The sequence below is a fragment of the Drosophila grimshawi genome, unplaced genomic scaffold (assembly GCF_018153295.1).
Source record: "Drosophila grimshawi isolate 15287-2541.00 unplaced genomic scaffold, ASM1815329v1 contig_1367, whole genome shotgun sequence".
NCBI classification, from domain to species: Eukaryota; Metazoa; Arthropoda; class Insecta; order Diptera; family Drosophilidae; genus Drosophila; species Drosophila grimshawi.
This window is the reverse complement of record NW_025062889.1, coordinates 14029197-14042283: the sequence shown is the minus strand read 5'-3', so window position 1 is coordinate 14042283 and position 13087 is coordinate 14029197. Positions and strand designations below refer to the sequence as shown.

The window sequence follows — 13087 nt, the reverse complement described above, 5'->3', positions numbered from 1 at the left end:
ATGCACCTTAACCCCGACCCACAGTCCTAGCTAGTATGCATGAATGAGCACACACGCCTATACACCCACCCATACCAACACCCACAGACACACACTTTAACACACACACACACACACATACATACATACATACACATTCATACATACATACATATATATATATGTATGATTATCGCTCTTTTGTGCATTGCGTTGAGAGATTTTTGCCGAACGGCTGCTCATTTGCATAACGCGCCGCTTTCTACACATACACATATGTATATTCGAGAAGAGCGCCTCGCACCTGAGCAGAATTCTTTTGTTGTTTTTATTGCATTATGCACGCACACTTAGGCACAGTGTTTGTGTCAAGGTGTCTCCATCTCAGTGTATGTGTGTCTCTTCTGTTTTTTTGTTGGTCCCTCTTTGTGTCTAGCATTAATGTAAATCTCTTTTGCATCAAAGTTGCATTAAAAAATCGTTTTCAAGCCAAATTGTTTACTGAGCCATGTAATTTGCACTCGAAATTAGTCTGCGAGATGAACCTGAAACCAAACCTGTTTTAATATAAAATATTTCTTTTATTTTAAAAGAGTGTTTTAATCTAGCGGTCGGAGATGTTTTCTTTTTGTAATCATTTATCGATATATTTATGGAATTATCATACACAAAACATTTGTTACCATTTATTTGAAATGAATTTCCAGTCTTCAATAATTGAAACACATTTGCATTGAGTTTTCAAACGTATATTTTGATTTGAAATCAATTAAACGATTAAAAAGCACCAGACACGACAAAAGTTTCTTAATTGCAATACAACAAATCGAATTACTCACATTAACTAATTTATATGTATATATATATATATTGTTATGACTAACATCAACATTTTCATGTAATTATCAGATAATATTCAGTTTTATATTACACGCTAACCTTTCTAATAGTTTTTATAATATATATAATATTTCAGAGTTTTGGTTAAAGTTTTTTTTCTTTTTTGTGTTTTTTTTTTTTGATAATTTGGCACAGCTTTTTATTTTTATTTGGAAGGGCTGAAATTAAGTAAACTGTAACAAAACCAAATGCTATTGCAAATGTATAATGAATATTGTTGATATTACGAATATAGTTTGTCTGGTTTTAAAGAATTTTATATACGATTTTAATTGGCTTTATTAACTTTTCATTGGATTTTGTTTTTAACCGCTGCACTCTTTACTTCAGTAGCTGTATAAAGCTGCTTTATTTTGATCTGTTGCCTTTGGCATTTTGCAATTTAATTGAAGCTATATTCAAAAATAAATGACATGACCACACAGCGTAGTACTATTTGCATACACTGTCACATGCAATTAACATACTTTATTAAATTTCAATATAATTAGCTGCAATTTGTTTACTTTTGCATATTTCACATTCGTATCGTCATCTGCAAATGGAAAACAGAAAATTGGAAATAGATAACTTGCATTGTTATTGTTGTAATCGGGTCGGTCTAAAAATCACATGTAATGCATAAATAAATAATTTACATTTTACATATTTCAGGCAAAAGCGCCAACACACACACACACACACACGCACACATACTCACAGCCACACAAGCGTTATTTTGGCTCATAAAAAATTCATAGATTCCCATACTTTTTGGCCTTAAATCATGTCACATTGACTGCGCCCAGAGTGCTGTGTTCAAAAATTATTATAGACTACTAAGTCTCCAGAACTTGCATAATTTATGTGCCAGCTTAAATATATGCACATATGCATATAGTGTAATTCATATATGTCCACTTAAATGAATATCAAATGCTTTAAAATGCTTTTGACAATAGCGCCTAAAAGTATGCTTCAACAAATTAAAAGAGGACCTAGTTAAAATATGCAGAAACTAAGCCAAACTCAAATTGATATAATTTTGTCTATACAAGACAATACCAGCCCAACAGCGCACAATTTATTTCGAGCGTATATATTTGTAAAGAAAGAGAGGGAGAGAGGGAGGGAGAGAGAGAGAGAGAGAGAGAGAGCAAGAGTGACAGGGAGAATTATTTTTGAATGACAAAGTAAATTCAAGTGACATTTTAATTAATTTCAATGTGAATTCCCAGTTAATAGTTGCGTGTTGATTTTAAGTTAACAATGTTAAGTGAAATGTCACACATATAAGACCTTTATCAAATATGCGCACACACACACACACACACACACACACACACACACCTACACACAAACCAAAACAAACAAACAAACAGGTTGTAAGGTAAACTGCAGAAATTTGTTGGAGAAACACAAGACACAAATCAATTTGCATGAGGATTGAAACTTTGTAACTTGCCGCAAAACGAAACTTTGTTTTCTGCACACAAGTGTGTGTGTGTGTGTACGTGTATGTGTGTGTTTGGGTGTGTGAGTGCTGTTTCTTGGTCTAGCACTATGTTAAATTTGAATTTTAAATTTATGAAACTGCAGCAGTCGCAAAAAGTAGGATTTTCCCAGGCGCACAAAACTAATATATGTATGAGAAATTTTAGTGCTAAAGCAAACACACACACACACGCACGCACAAATTTGTGGCATTTGCTTGATGCCTTTACAATTAGATAGAATACTTTTTAGGCGTCCCTCACACGTCATAAAATCCTTTTATGTGGTGCAAATTTTGAGCACAATCCCCAGGCCCCCTTCCTCAGGACCCCTCTGACTTTGTGTCCATTCACTCGTTGAAAGTCGTTCAGCTGGAATCAAGTTGTTAGCACAATTAGTGTGGGCGTGTGCTGTGTCTGTGTGGGCGTGCCATCAGGTTCAGTGGAGGCGGCTGGGGCGTGGCAGCTGTGGTTTTCATTATCGGCTACGTGCCTCATTTTGTCCATGAATGTTAAGTAAAATTAATTGCGTAGCCGCTGGCGCCAAAGTGTGCGAATTGTTCCCGCTTTGTTTGCTTATTTTGATAACAACAGCCTCAACAATAACAACAACAACAACAACATGAAAAACCGCAGCAGCAGCACAAAAACTTTTTGAATAATTTCATTAATATATTTGGTAAAATTTGTTGGCGCGTGAGATATGCATGTAATTTTCACACACAAAAATAAGCACGCACACACACACAGTGCGGCGCTGCTTATTATAATTTATAATGAGATAAAAAAAATAAAAAATATCAGAATAAAATAGATTTGTTTATTTTGCCACTGTTTACGCGGAAGAGGCGCTACCTTCGCCCGTTTGACTAAAGGGCTTAATGAAGTTGTCTTTGCCAAGAAATTAGCCAAATATGGGAATTCAAGGAGTTGCTAAGTAAACACAAAAGTGGCTTAGTCAAAATACTTTGAAGTCAGCCTAAGCTTGAATATATTCAGGAAACTAAGTAGGAAGCGCTTAAGGACTAACTGAATCATTGCAGGGTAGCGCACAGTCGGCACAGTTGGCGCAAAACTCGATTTGTTTATCAACGCTAAGGCCAACATTTTTAATTATACTTTTAGGATATTGGCAAAAAGTTTGCACTTGGCGTATATTGGACCAAAAATAAGGCCCAAACGGTCTAGTTATAGCCAAGGCTTCCTTAAAAATAAAACAGGTCAACAAAAATGTAGTACAATAAACTTTAATGAATTACAATTTGCAATGGATGGCAGGAGGCAGTCCTGTAAATCCTTCAGCAAACAGCAACTGGGCAAAAAATAAAAAACCTAGAAAACGAAAAGGAAATGAAAATATGTCGACGGAAATGAGCATTGACGCCGCTGCTGGTGCGGATTGCGAATTGCGGATGGTGGCCATTGGAGTGTATTGGCATTGGTATTGGTATTGGACTTGTGTTTCTGGTCAAGTCAAGTTGCCATGGCGCTGATTTTGCACAAGTAAGGCGGAGTGAGGCATTAAGTTGCCGTTTCATCATTGTCAACAGTCGCAGACGCAAACAATAAATATTGTAAACAATTTGTTCTGCGTCTGATGCCTGATGCTTAATGCCTGTGTGTGTCTGTGTCTCTGTGTGTGTGTGTGTGGCAGTAGACGAAGAAATGCCAGTGCAAATATTTGAACACGCTCAAAAGAGGAAATAAGGTTTCGAATGCGAAATCCGCAAAACCCTTCAGGCCCATAAATTATCATCATCAGCAAATGACTCGTTGGCTGTTCTCTGTGGCTCTTCTCTCGTTGCGTTTACAATTTCCAATTGCCGCATTCTCGATCCCCGAGCTGCCCTCTCCCTCTCAATCATCATCCATGTGGCGTTCACGTGGCCAATGCGGCATTAATTAAATCAAGCATCATTAAGCGACTGTGGCACTGGCAACAGTAGACACTCTGTGGGCGTGCCTGCATTTGCAGCCAAGTTCCTGCACAGTGTCCTCATTACTTAGTTTCGGAATAAAAACTATTCAGTTCTTTGTAATTCAGTTGTTTGTAATGTTTAATAATCTAAATAATTTAAATTTAAATAATTTAAATAAAATACATTCTTGTCTTGATATCAAAGATTTTAATCTAAACAATTCTGTTTTCAGAATGTATTAATCTCTAGGCATATAAGCTCCCCATCAGCATCAATTGAAATTGAGGCAATTTTTGTTACACTTGGAATCACAGTGGAGTTGGGTAATTGAAAAGCCCAACCAACTACTAGTTTGGGTTGCTGGGTAAAATTTCATTTGGTGGAGTGTAATTTTATGGCATCGGATGTTGTTTTTATTAAACAGACAATTAAAGTATGTGTTAAGCCCTCAACTGGTCTTTAAAAGCAAAGACGCAATCATTTTTCAACTGGTTCAAGACGGCTGACAGTTTCACAGTTTCTATTTCATTTATTCAGCCTTAGAGATTTTTATCATTTTTATGGATTTTTGATTAGATACATAGTTGTCTAGGAGCTCAGTTTTTGTTTATGAACTGAAAGAAAAATGTGGAAAAATTTGCGGGTCACATATAAATTAAATGAATAAGCAAACATTTTGTTACATTCGTATATTATGTGTTAGCCATGTGATAGCCAAGTACATTTTTCTCTGGGCCAACTGCGCTTGTCTTAGCTGTATCTCTGGCAACTAGCCAAGTCTACAAAACAAAAGTCGAGCACAGGAGCAGCAGTTTGCCGAACGTGGAGCATGGGCCAATGTAGCCAAGTGAAATGGCAGAGTAGCGCCAGATGCGCTCTCTTGGCTTAAACAACAGCAAATGCACTTCGAAGCGGCTTTTTGCTGGAGACCCTACCACACACATACAGCACACACATACAGCACACACATACAGCACACACATACAGCACACACATACAGCACACACACACACACGTTCGTCCTTGTCTTGGGTTTAAATGGGCTTTACGTACACACAACGTCTATTTATTGCGCCGCTTGTTCAGGCAATTTTTCACTAGCGAGGATTTTGCCGCACAAACGCTTGAAATTTCATTTGGCAAATGTAATTCGATTTAAGTTTAAGGCATTCACCGTTCTCCCCATTCGCCGTTTGCTTTTAGCCATTTGCTTTTTACTTTTACTTATTTTTTACCATTTACCATTTGCTATTTGCTATTGTGATGGCAATGAATTTTGCAAACCTGCAAACATTTTTATTTGTATAGAGAGCACTTTGCGTAAAGAGCTCTGCATAGATTTCAGATGCATTCTTTTGTCTGCTTTATTGTCACAAATAATCATTGTGTAAAGTGCAGGTTTCATGTGTGTTTTATTTGTTATCATTCATTATGTTATCCTGTTCAACAACTCTTGAAAGTTTTTGAGCCGTATTAATTGTGAATCTTTCAAGAGATTTTAATTGCATAACTTTCAAGTTTTAATTATTACTTTGTGCCTGTTTTTTTTTTAATTTGGTCTGATTCTTAAAATGAATTATTGGATTTACTAAGTCAATTAATTAGAGCAAAACTGTTTAATTTATATAAAGTTAAAATGATATATAAATGTATCAAAATGAAATTGCCCAGTCAGTCATTTAATTAGATCAATCTGTATAATTTATATAAAATTCAAATTAAAAACAGAATTATCGATTTAAAATACAATTGCATTACGAAGAAGTTTTTAATGGAATTACTTCTTCCACTTCTACTTTCATCTGATGTTGTCTCTAGTATAATGTTTTTATTAAATTTTAAATAAATTCCAGCTGCAATAATTTCATTGAGCATTAAGCTAATTGAAAAACATTAACGAAACTTTACAAAACTTCTTACAACTGAAACAAAAACTCTACTTTGCTCTAAGCTCTGATTTTATTTTTATTAGAGGAAAAAAGGATTAAAGCCATGTTTAGGTTGACTTTAATTTCCACTACGACTTGTTTCAAAAATTTCTACCATTGCTTTTCTAATTAGAATTCGTACGCTTTCAGATAATGGATTTTTACTTAATTCTGTTCTTTGTTGCTGTTGGAGTATTCGTTTGCTTTGCTGACTTGTCTGCTCTCACTAAAATGGAAAATTTTCAGAATGCTCTTTGATGCACAAAGCGCGGTTCCATTCCTAATACTAAAACTGCTCGCCACAAATGCGCAAATTGTATTGCATATTGTTCCACAAATATGGAAATTGCACTTGTCCATGTTACACACACAGTTGTGTGTGTGCGTAATCAAATTTGCTGAGCTACAGTGAGTGGTTGGCCGGGGGGTTTTCGGCAGCGCATTCGTATACAACAATCGGTTAAAAGTAACAACAACAATAACAGAAAACACAACTTGGCTAAAAGCAATAAACTGGCCAAGTGGTTGGCATTGCCAGTGTTGCGGCTCTGCTGCTGTCCCACAATCGCCCACCACTGTCACGGCCCGCCCTTTGTTGCCCGCATCACCGCAGCATGCCCCAACTGAGAAGTGGAGCTTTGCCAACTCAGCAGGCATTTAGTTTTGTGTAAAATGCAATTTGCTGCTTTTGCATAAAAACGCCTTTGTTGCTGTTGTTGTTGTTGCTGCCTCTCATACTGTACCAAGTATTAAGAGTTATAGTGTATGAATTTTTGTGAAAACCAAAAAAAAGTGGTCAGCATATTATCATTAGTTGGCTCGTAAATTGTTCAAAAATTAGTTCAGGGTTTATTTATGGCTGGCTTTTGAGTTTCGCATCGGACATTTTTCCATGCAGGCTGGTATGCTGTTAAAAGACACAAAAAATATGTATTTGAAGGTACAATTTGAAATTCCTTCATGGTTTTTATGATGTGCTCAATTTGCATTCTGTTAACTAACCACAAAGGAGAATTTGCAAATTGTTTAAAATTAGTTGAGGATTTAAAACTTGAATTGAATACAAGAGAGCATCAAAAATAGTATAAGATTTAATTGAGTGATTACATTTTGGTGCTCCACTAAATGAGAATTTCAGTTAAAGCTAATCTACTTCAATCTTCAACATTTATGAGAGCACGCCTGCGACTCACAGTACATTGGCATACAGCATTTACAGGTTCTTCAACTATGAAATTTCAAACACATCTACACCCACACCCACACTCAAGGATTTTACACGTACCTGAGCATTTACGTAAATGGCTCCACTTGCTGTTCGGCATCCAATAAACTTAAATCGTTGAATGTTACACAATTTTCCAGCACTTGGCTGCTGGTTGCATTAACTAAATCAACATCAATGGCTAAACGATGCTCAGACTCGGACTCCCTTCTAGCTGCATTCACTTTGATGCAATTCTGCTGGCAATCAACTGCATAGCAGAGCGGCAGCTCCTCCTGCTCATGCTGTGAGTCCTCTGGCTGATTGGACTGGTCAGCTGGATGGGCGCTTGTCAGGAGCAGCATCTGCTCATCGTAGCTGTAGCCATAATCGTATTCATCGTACTCATCCATGAGTGATTGCTCCGAGTAGCTCTCGTCGTCATCATCAGCGCAGTCAAAGTAGCCACTCTGTGGGATTTTTTTGTTTTGTTTATTCGAACTAGCACTCTGAGTTGCCTACTTTCTATTTCTTTACTCGGTAAATACGCACCTGGCAGTCTAAGCAACGGCAATTATCACAAAGGCTGCAGCTGAGACCCAGTAGATCCGCCGCCTCCTGGAACAGTTCATAGCTGGAGGACCTGTTGGTTTGCTTATACAATTCCCGCTCCTTTTGCTGTGATTGTTGTAGTTGTTGTTGTTGTTGTGTGTAGTTTGCCAACTTGTTGTTGTTGTCATTATGCATGCTCCAATTGTTCAATTTATTTTGCTGTTGCTCTACTCCAACTGCCTCTTGACTGCTGTTGCTGTTGCTGTTGTTGTTTTGATTTTTCATGTTGCTGTTGTTATTCTTGCTGGCTGAGTGACCGGCAAATGATGATTCGACCGCCGACATGGATGTAGAAGTGGAAGACAATGTGGCAGTGGCTGTGGAGGTGGACGCTGTGTAAGGATTCGCCTCATTGCTGTTGGCCCTGAAATGAAAAGTTTATTCGTCGTGTATTTAGCTTTCGGTTGACTAAACTAAACGCTCAAGTGCACAAATGAACACCACAACTCACAGCACAGTAAGCATAGAATATTCAAATTGAAAGAAAACATAGCATACTTTTCATCGCGATTTACTTTCAACTGTTGAGCCTAAGCCATCGTCTCGTTCCGAATACAACTTTAATTTGCGGCAAGGAAAAACTTATTATAGCTGGCGATTTATATATTTATAAACACATATCAGCAAATCTGAACACTCAACTCAATATATTTAGTTTGCGGTGAAATTAGTCTGTGACAACTTCTCTTTCATGTGTGGAAGGGAGTTCACTTCACCTTCAACATGTCTGACATTAATAATTTGTGGCCACCACAGAAGTGGAGAAGTGCTCCATAATCACAGTTAAGTTGGCAAAACTTAAACATATTTCGAGCATTTTTGTGAGCCGATAAATTTATGTATACTGAATGACTAGAGATAACTTATTATTATAATTACTTTGTAGTGTTTGGTATAATTAATGAAATAAATAACTTGATTTCGGTCAAATCAAAGCAATTATTGCTTGTTACGTGATTGAGTTGTCATTTACTTTGACTTAAGCATGTCAGGCTTGTCACCCTGTCATATCATCTCAAAAGGACATATTTCATCTGTGCCTCCCACGCCTCGTCACTTAATGGCACAGGTCATTTATTTTTTATCAACTGTAATGCAGGCCATTAAAAAATAGATGAAGGGAGCAAGGAAGCGAGAGTCATAGCTGCTTGTACTCAGAGGGTAAAATGGCACTTGAGGGGGTGCTAAAAAAAATTTAAAAAATAAAAAAATAAAAATAGTTGAAAACTGAACAAGAAACTTTTATTCCCCCACCAAAAAAAAAAAAAAAAATGTTTTGCTTGATATTTTGCGACACTATGCAACTTGATGAAGTTGTTTGAGCTGAATTCGCGACACCCCCTTGATAAATGTGCTCCACAAAATGTACTTGTTATCAACTGTGAAAAGAGTGAGAAAGAGAAGAGGCCGAGTACATTTCCCTGCTGACGCTGCGTACTAATTAAAGTCGCTAATAAATCAAAGAAAAACTTGCCGTCATTCTCGTTGTGCTCCGTTGCAAGTTGCAATTAATGAAATATTCAAGGCTGTGCATTTTGACATCATCATTACGACAAAGGACTACGAGGGTAAAACTTGGCGAAAAGTTAGCGTCGCAAACTATTTGGGCCTTATGTGTGCAGTGTGAAAATTTAATTTTGCTGATATCTTTTTTTTTACCCATTAAATTGAGAAAATATGTAGGATATTATGAAGTGTATAACAGTCATCCTCTCAAAATAGCCAATGAATATCGATTTCTGATCCCTATATTAACCTAATTGAATGTGTTAAATATGTCATTTAGCCATTGTTCTGTCTTCTATATTATTTATTTCTTACCTCACTTTTTTGCTAATAGTTTCACAAGTAACATATCTCACCTTCGGGCATTTCAAAGTTAATTTTTCTTCTTCTATATATATATATATATATTTTATTGTGTGTGTTGGCAGTCACGCCCACCATTCCCAAGCAGATCGTTAGCTATTGATATATGAATATTGCATTTCAATATTGTGTGGAGGCAGCTCTTGCAGCATGTGTGGCATGCACTTTAATCAAATTTATATCAGCACTGCTCCACTATGGTGCTTCGGCCTCTGGTACGCTAAACGCTTCACTAACTTTCCGTTAGCGCGTTAATTTTTCAATTTCGCAAATGGCTATAGCAACTCAAAACCAACTCTCAACCCCAGACTCTCGCTTCCCCCATCGGGGAAGTTTGTCCGTGCTAAGCGCTGGCCATCAAAACTTATGACTTCATGTACAATGCAACAAAATTGCACGGCTAAACAACCACGGGCGAAATTTCAGAGGCGGGAGCGGAAGCGGAGGTTTATTGAGGGGGCCGGGTTGTGGGTGTGCGGGTGTGTGCCGCTGTCATGTTGTGGACAGCTAATTGAATGCGTTTAACAGCCGGTGGGCCATGTGCTCGGCCAAGTTGAACTCATTTGCAGCGTGACTGCCATAAAGATGCGCCCCAAAGCATAAAATGTGTTGATTACTTTCAGATGCCAGACATCAAGTTAATAATAAATTGAAAGACTATCACTTAAAGCCATCATCCAATAAGCTATTAAAATGTTGTGGTAATTCTAATAAATATTAGATTTAACTAAAGCTCGGGCGAAACCTGAAAAACAGCAGCAACTTTTTGTGTTGGCCAACTTTATTTAAAAACTGTTTAGCAGCAACTTTGAGGCTGTTTATTAAATAGAAATGACTAAAAACTCAACCTATTGGCACAATTTGTTAAAAAAAACCTACTTCTAACAAAATATGAATATGTCGAATATTTAGTTTTATAAGAATATAAAGTTTTCATAGAGTTTGACAATCATATGATGATTATTTTGATTCTGCAATTGAAAACTATTTTGCCTTAGTTAGATATTTATCGATCGATAAATGTTGTATTTCGTACTCTTTATACGCAATAAATCGATAAGTTTTGCCAATTACATTATCCTTTCGATTATTTTTGATTGTATTTCGTTTCATATAAAATCAGAATTCTGCAATATTATTTTTATTTAGGCCACTCTTGCCAAGTCTTATAAGAGCGTGGCAAACTAAATGACAAAGTTGTTGTTATGCCAGCGCATACTTTGCTGGTTGCTGGTTGCTGCTGGTCCCCGCGGCGGGGATTCTTGGCATATCGGCAGGGTTGCCAGCAACTCGCAAAATTCCGCTGGCCCAATAAACTTGTGCCCCATAAAAAGTTGCCCACAATTTTAGCACCGCAATATGCCTTATAACATTTATGAGAATTTATAAGTTTTGCCACAGAGTAGTGTGTGCGAGTCGCAGGAGGGGATGGGGAAGGGGTATGGGTTGGTTGGCAAGTACCCACCTGCTGGGCTGTGGCTGGATGGCGCCACAGGCATCCGCATCATCCGGTGTCAGCTGTTGGCTGCTGCGCCATTTCTCTTCTTCGAGAAATTTCAAAAACTTTGTCTTCTTGGCAATAAGCGTTGATTTGACATTGGTGCATTTCTTCCTGTTGGCCACGGCCCCAAGCAGTGGCAGTGGCAGAGGCATTGGCTGTGGCAATGGTAGTGCACCTGCACCTGCCCCTGTTGCTGCCACCGTTGCTGTTGCGCTCTCGAGCGGATCGCAGCATCTACTATATGACGCTGTCGCTGACAGGCTGCTATTGTTAAGGCTCCTAACTGAGCAATTGTTGCTGTTGTTGGTGTGGCTCTGCAGTTGATTTCTGTGGCTGTCATTTTGGCCGACGTCGCCGACGTTGCAATTGAACAATTTCTGCAGCGCTGCCGTTGCCGGTGAACACATTGCGGTTGACATTGATGTAGCGACCGGATTCGCATAGTTTGCTGTTGTTTGTGTTGCTGTTGTCGTTGATATTACTGGGGTTGTTAGTGTTGCTGGTGCTGCTGCTGCTGTTGCCGCTGCTGCTGCTGCTACTGCTGTTGCTGACGAGTTGCCGTTGACTGTGCCAAAAGTTTTGAATTTATGCTGCAAACTGCAGGCGCCACTTGAATAACTTGCCCCAATTGCATTGCTTGTGCTGCCTCTTGTTGTCCTGCTGCCATTCATTTCACGCCCTGTTGCGCCAAAGTCCTGCAAAAGTCGACCCTTGAATATCCAGCACTTGGGCAAACAATTTGACCCTTAGGCAACAAAAAAAATAAAGAAAGAAAAACAGAAAAGAGAAAACTTACCCCATACGTTGGGTTGTAGCCGGCATTAAGCACGTAAATGGAATTTTGATTGCTGCACTGAAAAATCATATCGTCCATTGTTTGAGCTGTTCCACAGTACAAATAACAACAGGAAGAAATTGTATAGATATTATAGATATGCAAAGTAGCTACAGGTAAAAATTAAACAACAAGCTGAAATTATGTAGGTATTATTGATATTTAAAGTAACAAATGTAAAACATTTCTTTTTACAAATTGTATCCAAAAAAAACTTTTCTAATATTGTTAATAAACTACGCTTTTAAAATTAGATAATGAAGCTAGAGTAGGATTTGAATAAAAATAAATAATTGATGGGCACAAAATTTATTCATGTGCCTACAAAAACTCATGCTAATCTTTTTTCAGCCTACCCTTTGGGCAATTTCTTTAAAAATTTCATTACACATAAATTTGTAATTCATATTGAAAAGCTTACTAACATTCTTGCCAAACAACATTTCTCATTTCAAATATTTGTTCTGTTATTTGTGGTAAAGAAAAACTGATATTCGTTTAACAAATAAAACTATGCAAATTTTTTTTTAGCTTGAAATCAAGCATTGATTGTGATTCGGATTCTATTCCAATTCTGATTTCGTATATTAACGCCTGCTGTTTTCTCATTTCAACTTTCCACAAAGAATAAAGAAAATTAAATAAAGGAAAATCATTTAAATTCTGATTGATGAAAGTGCGGTGAAGCATCTTCGATTGTGATTTGCTGTTAGTGTTGTTGTTTTTGTTATTGTGGTTGTTGTTATTACCCGCTGAACTTTCAATAAATTTCGTCTCGTAAATATCCGACGAATTTGTTAAAAATCTCCACTTCTCCCGCTGATCCTTATTCGTGCTGCGCTTCAGATTTCGTATGGAAAGTGTTGAT

The 13087-nt window shown here is 37.5% G+C and overlaps 1 protein-coding gene across 1 annotated transcript; it reads right to left on the bottom strand.

The window, feature by feature from the left end:
• Nucleotides 1–1388: 1388 nt before the first annotated feature.
• Nucleotides 1389–12679, bottom strand: LOC6561102 (serine-rich adhesin for platelets). Its single transcript, XM_043215602.1, has 6 exons — nucleotides 12645–12679; nucleotides 12181–12266; nucleotides 11349–12079; nucleotides 7955–8378; nucleotides 7484–7872; nucleotides 1389–1414 (listed from the first exon to the last, which is right to left on the bottom strand). The coding sequence occupies exons 1-5, from the start codon at nucleotides 12667–12669 to the stop codon at nucleotides 7492–7494; spliced, it is 1647 nt and encodes a 548-aa protein (XP_043071537.1). The 5' UTR covers nucleotides 12670–12679; the 3' UTR covers nucleotides 1389–1414; nucleotides 7484–7491.
• Nucleotides 12680–13087: the final 408 nt, after the last annotated feature.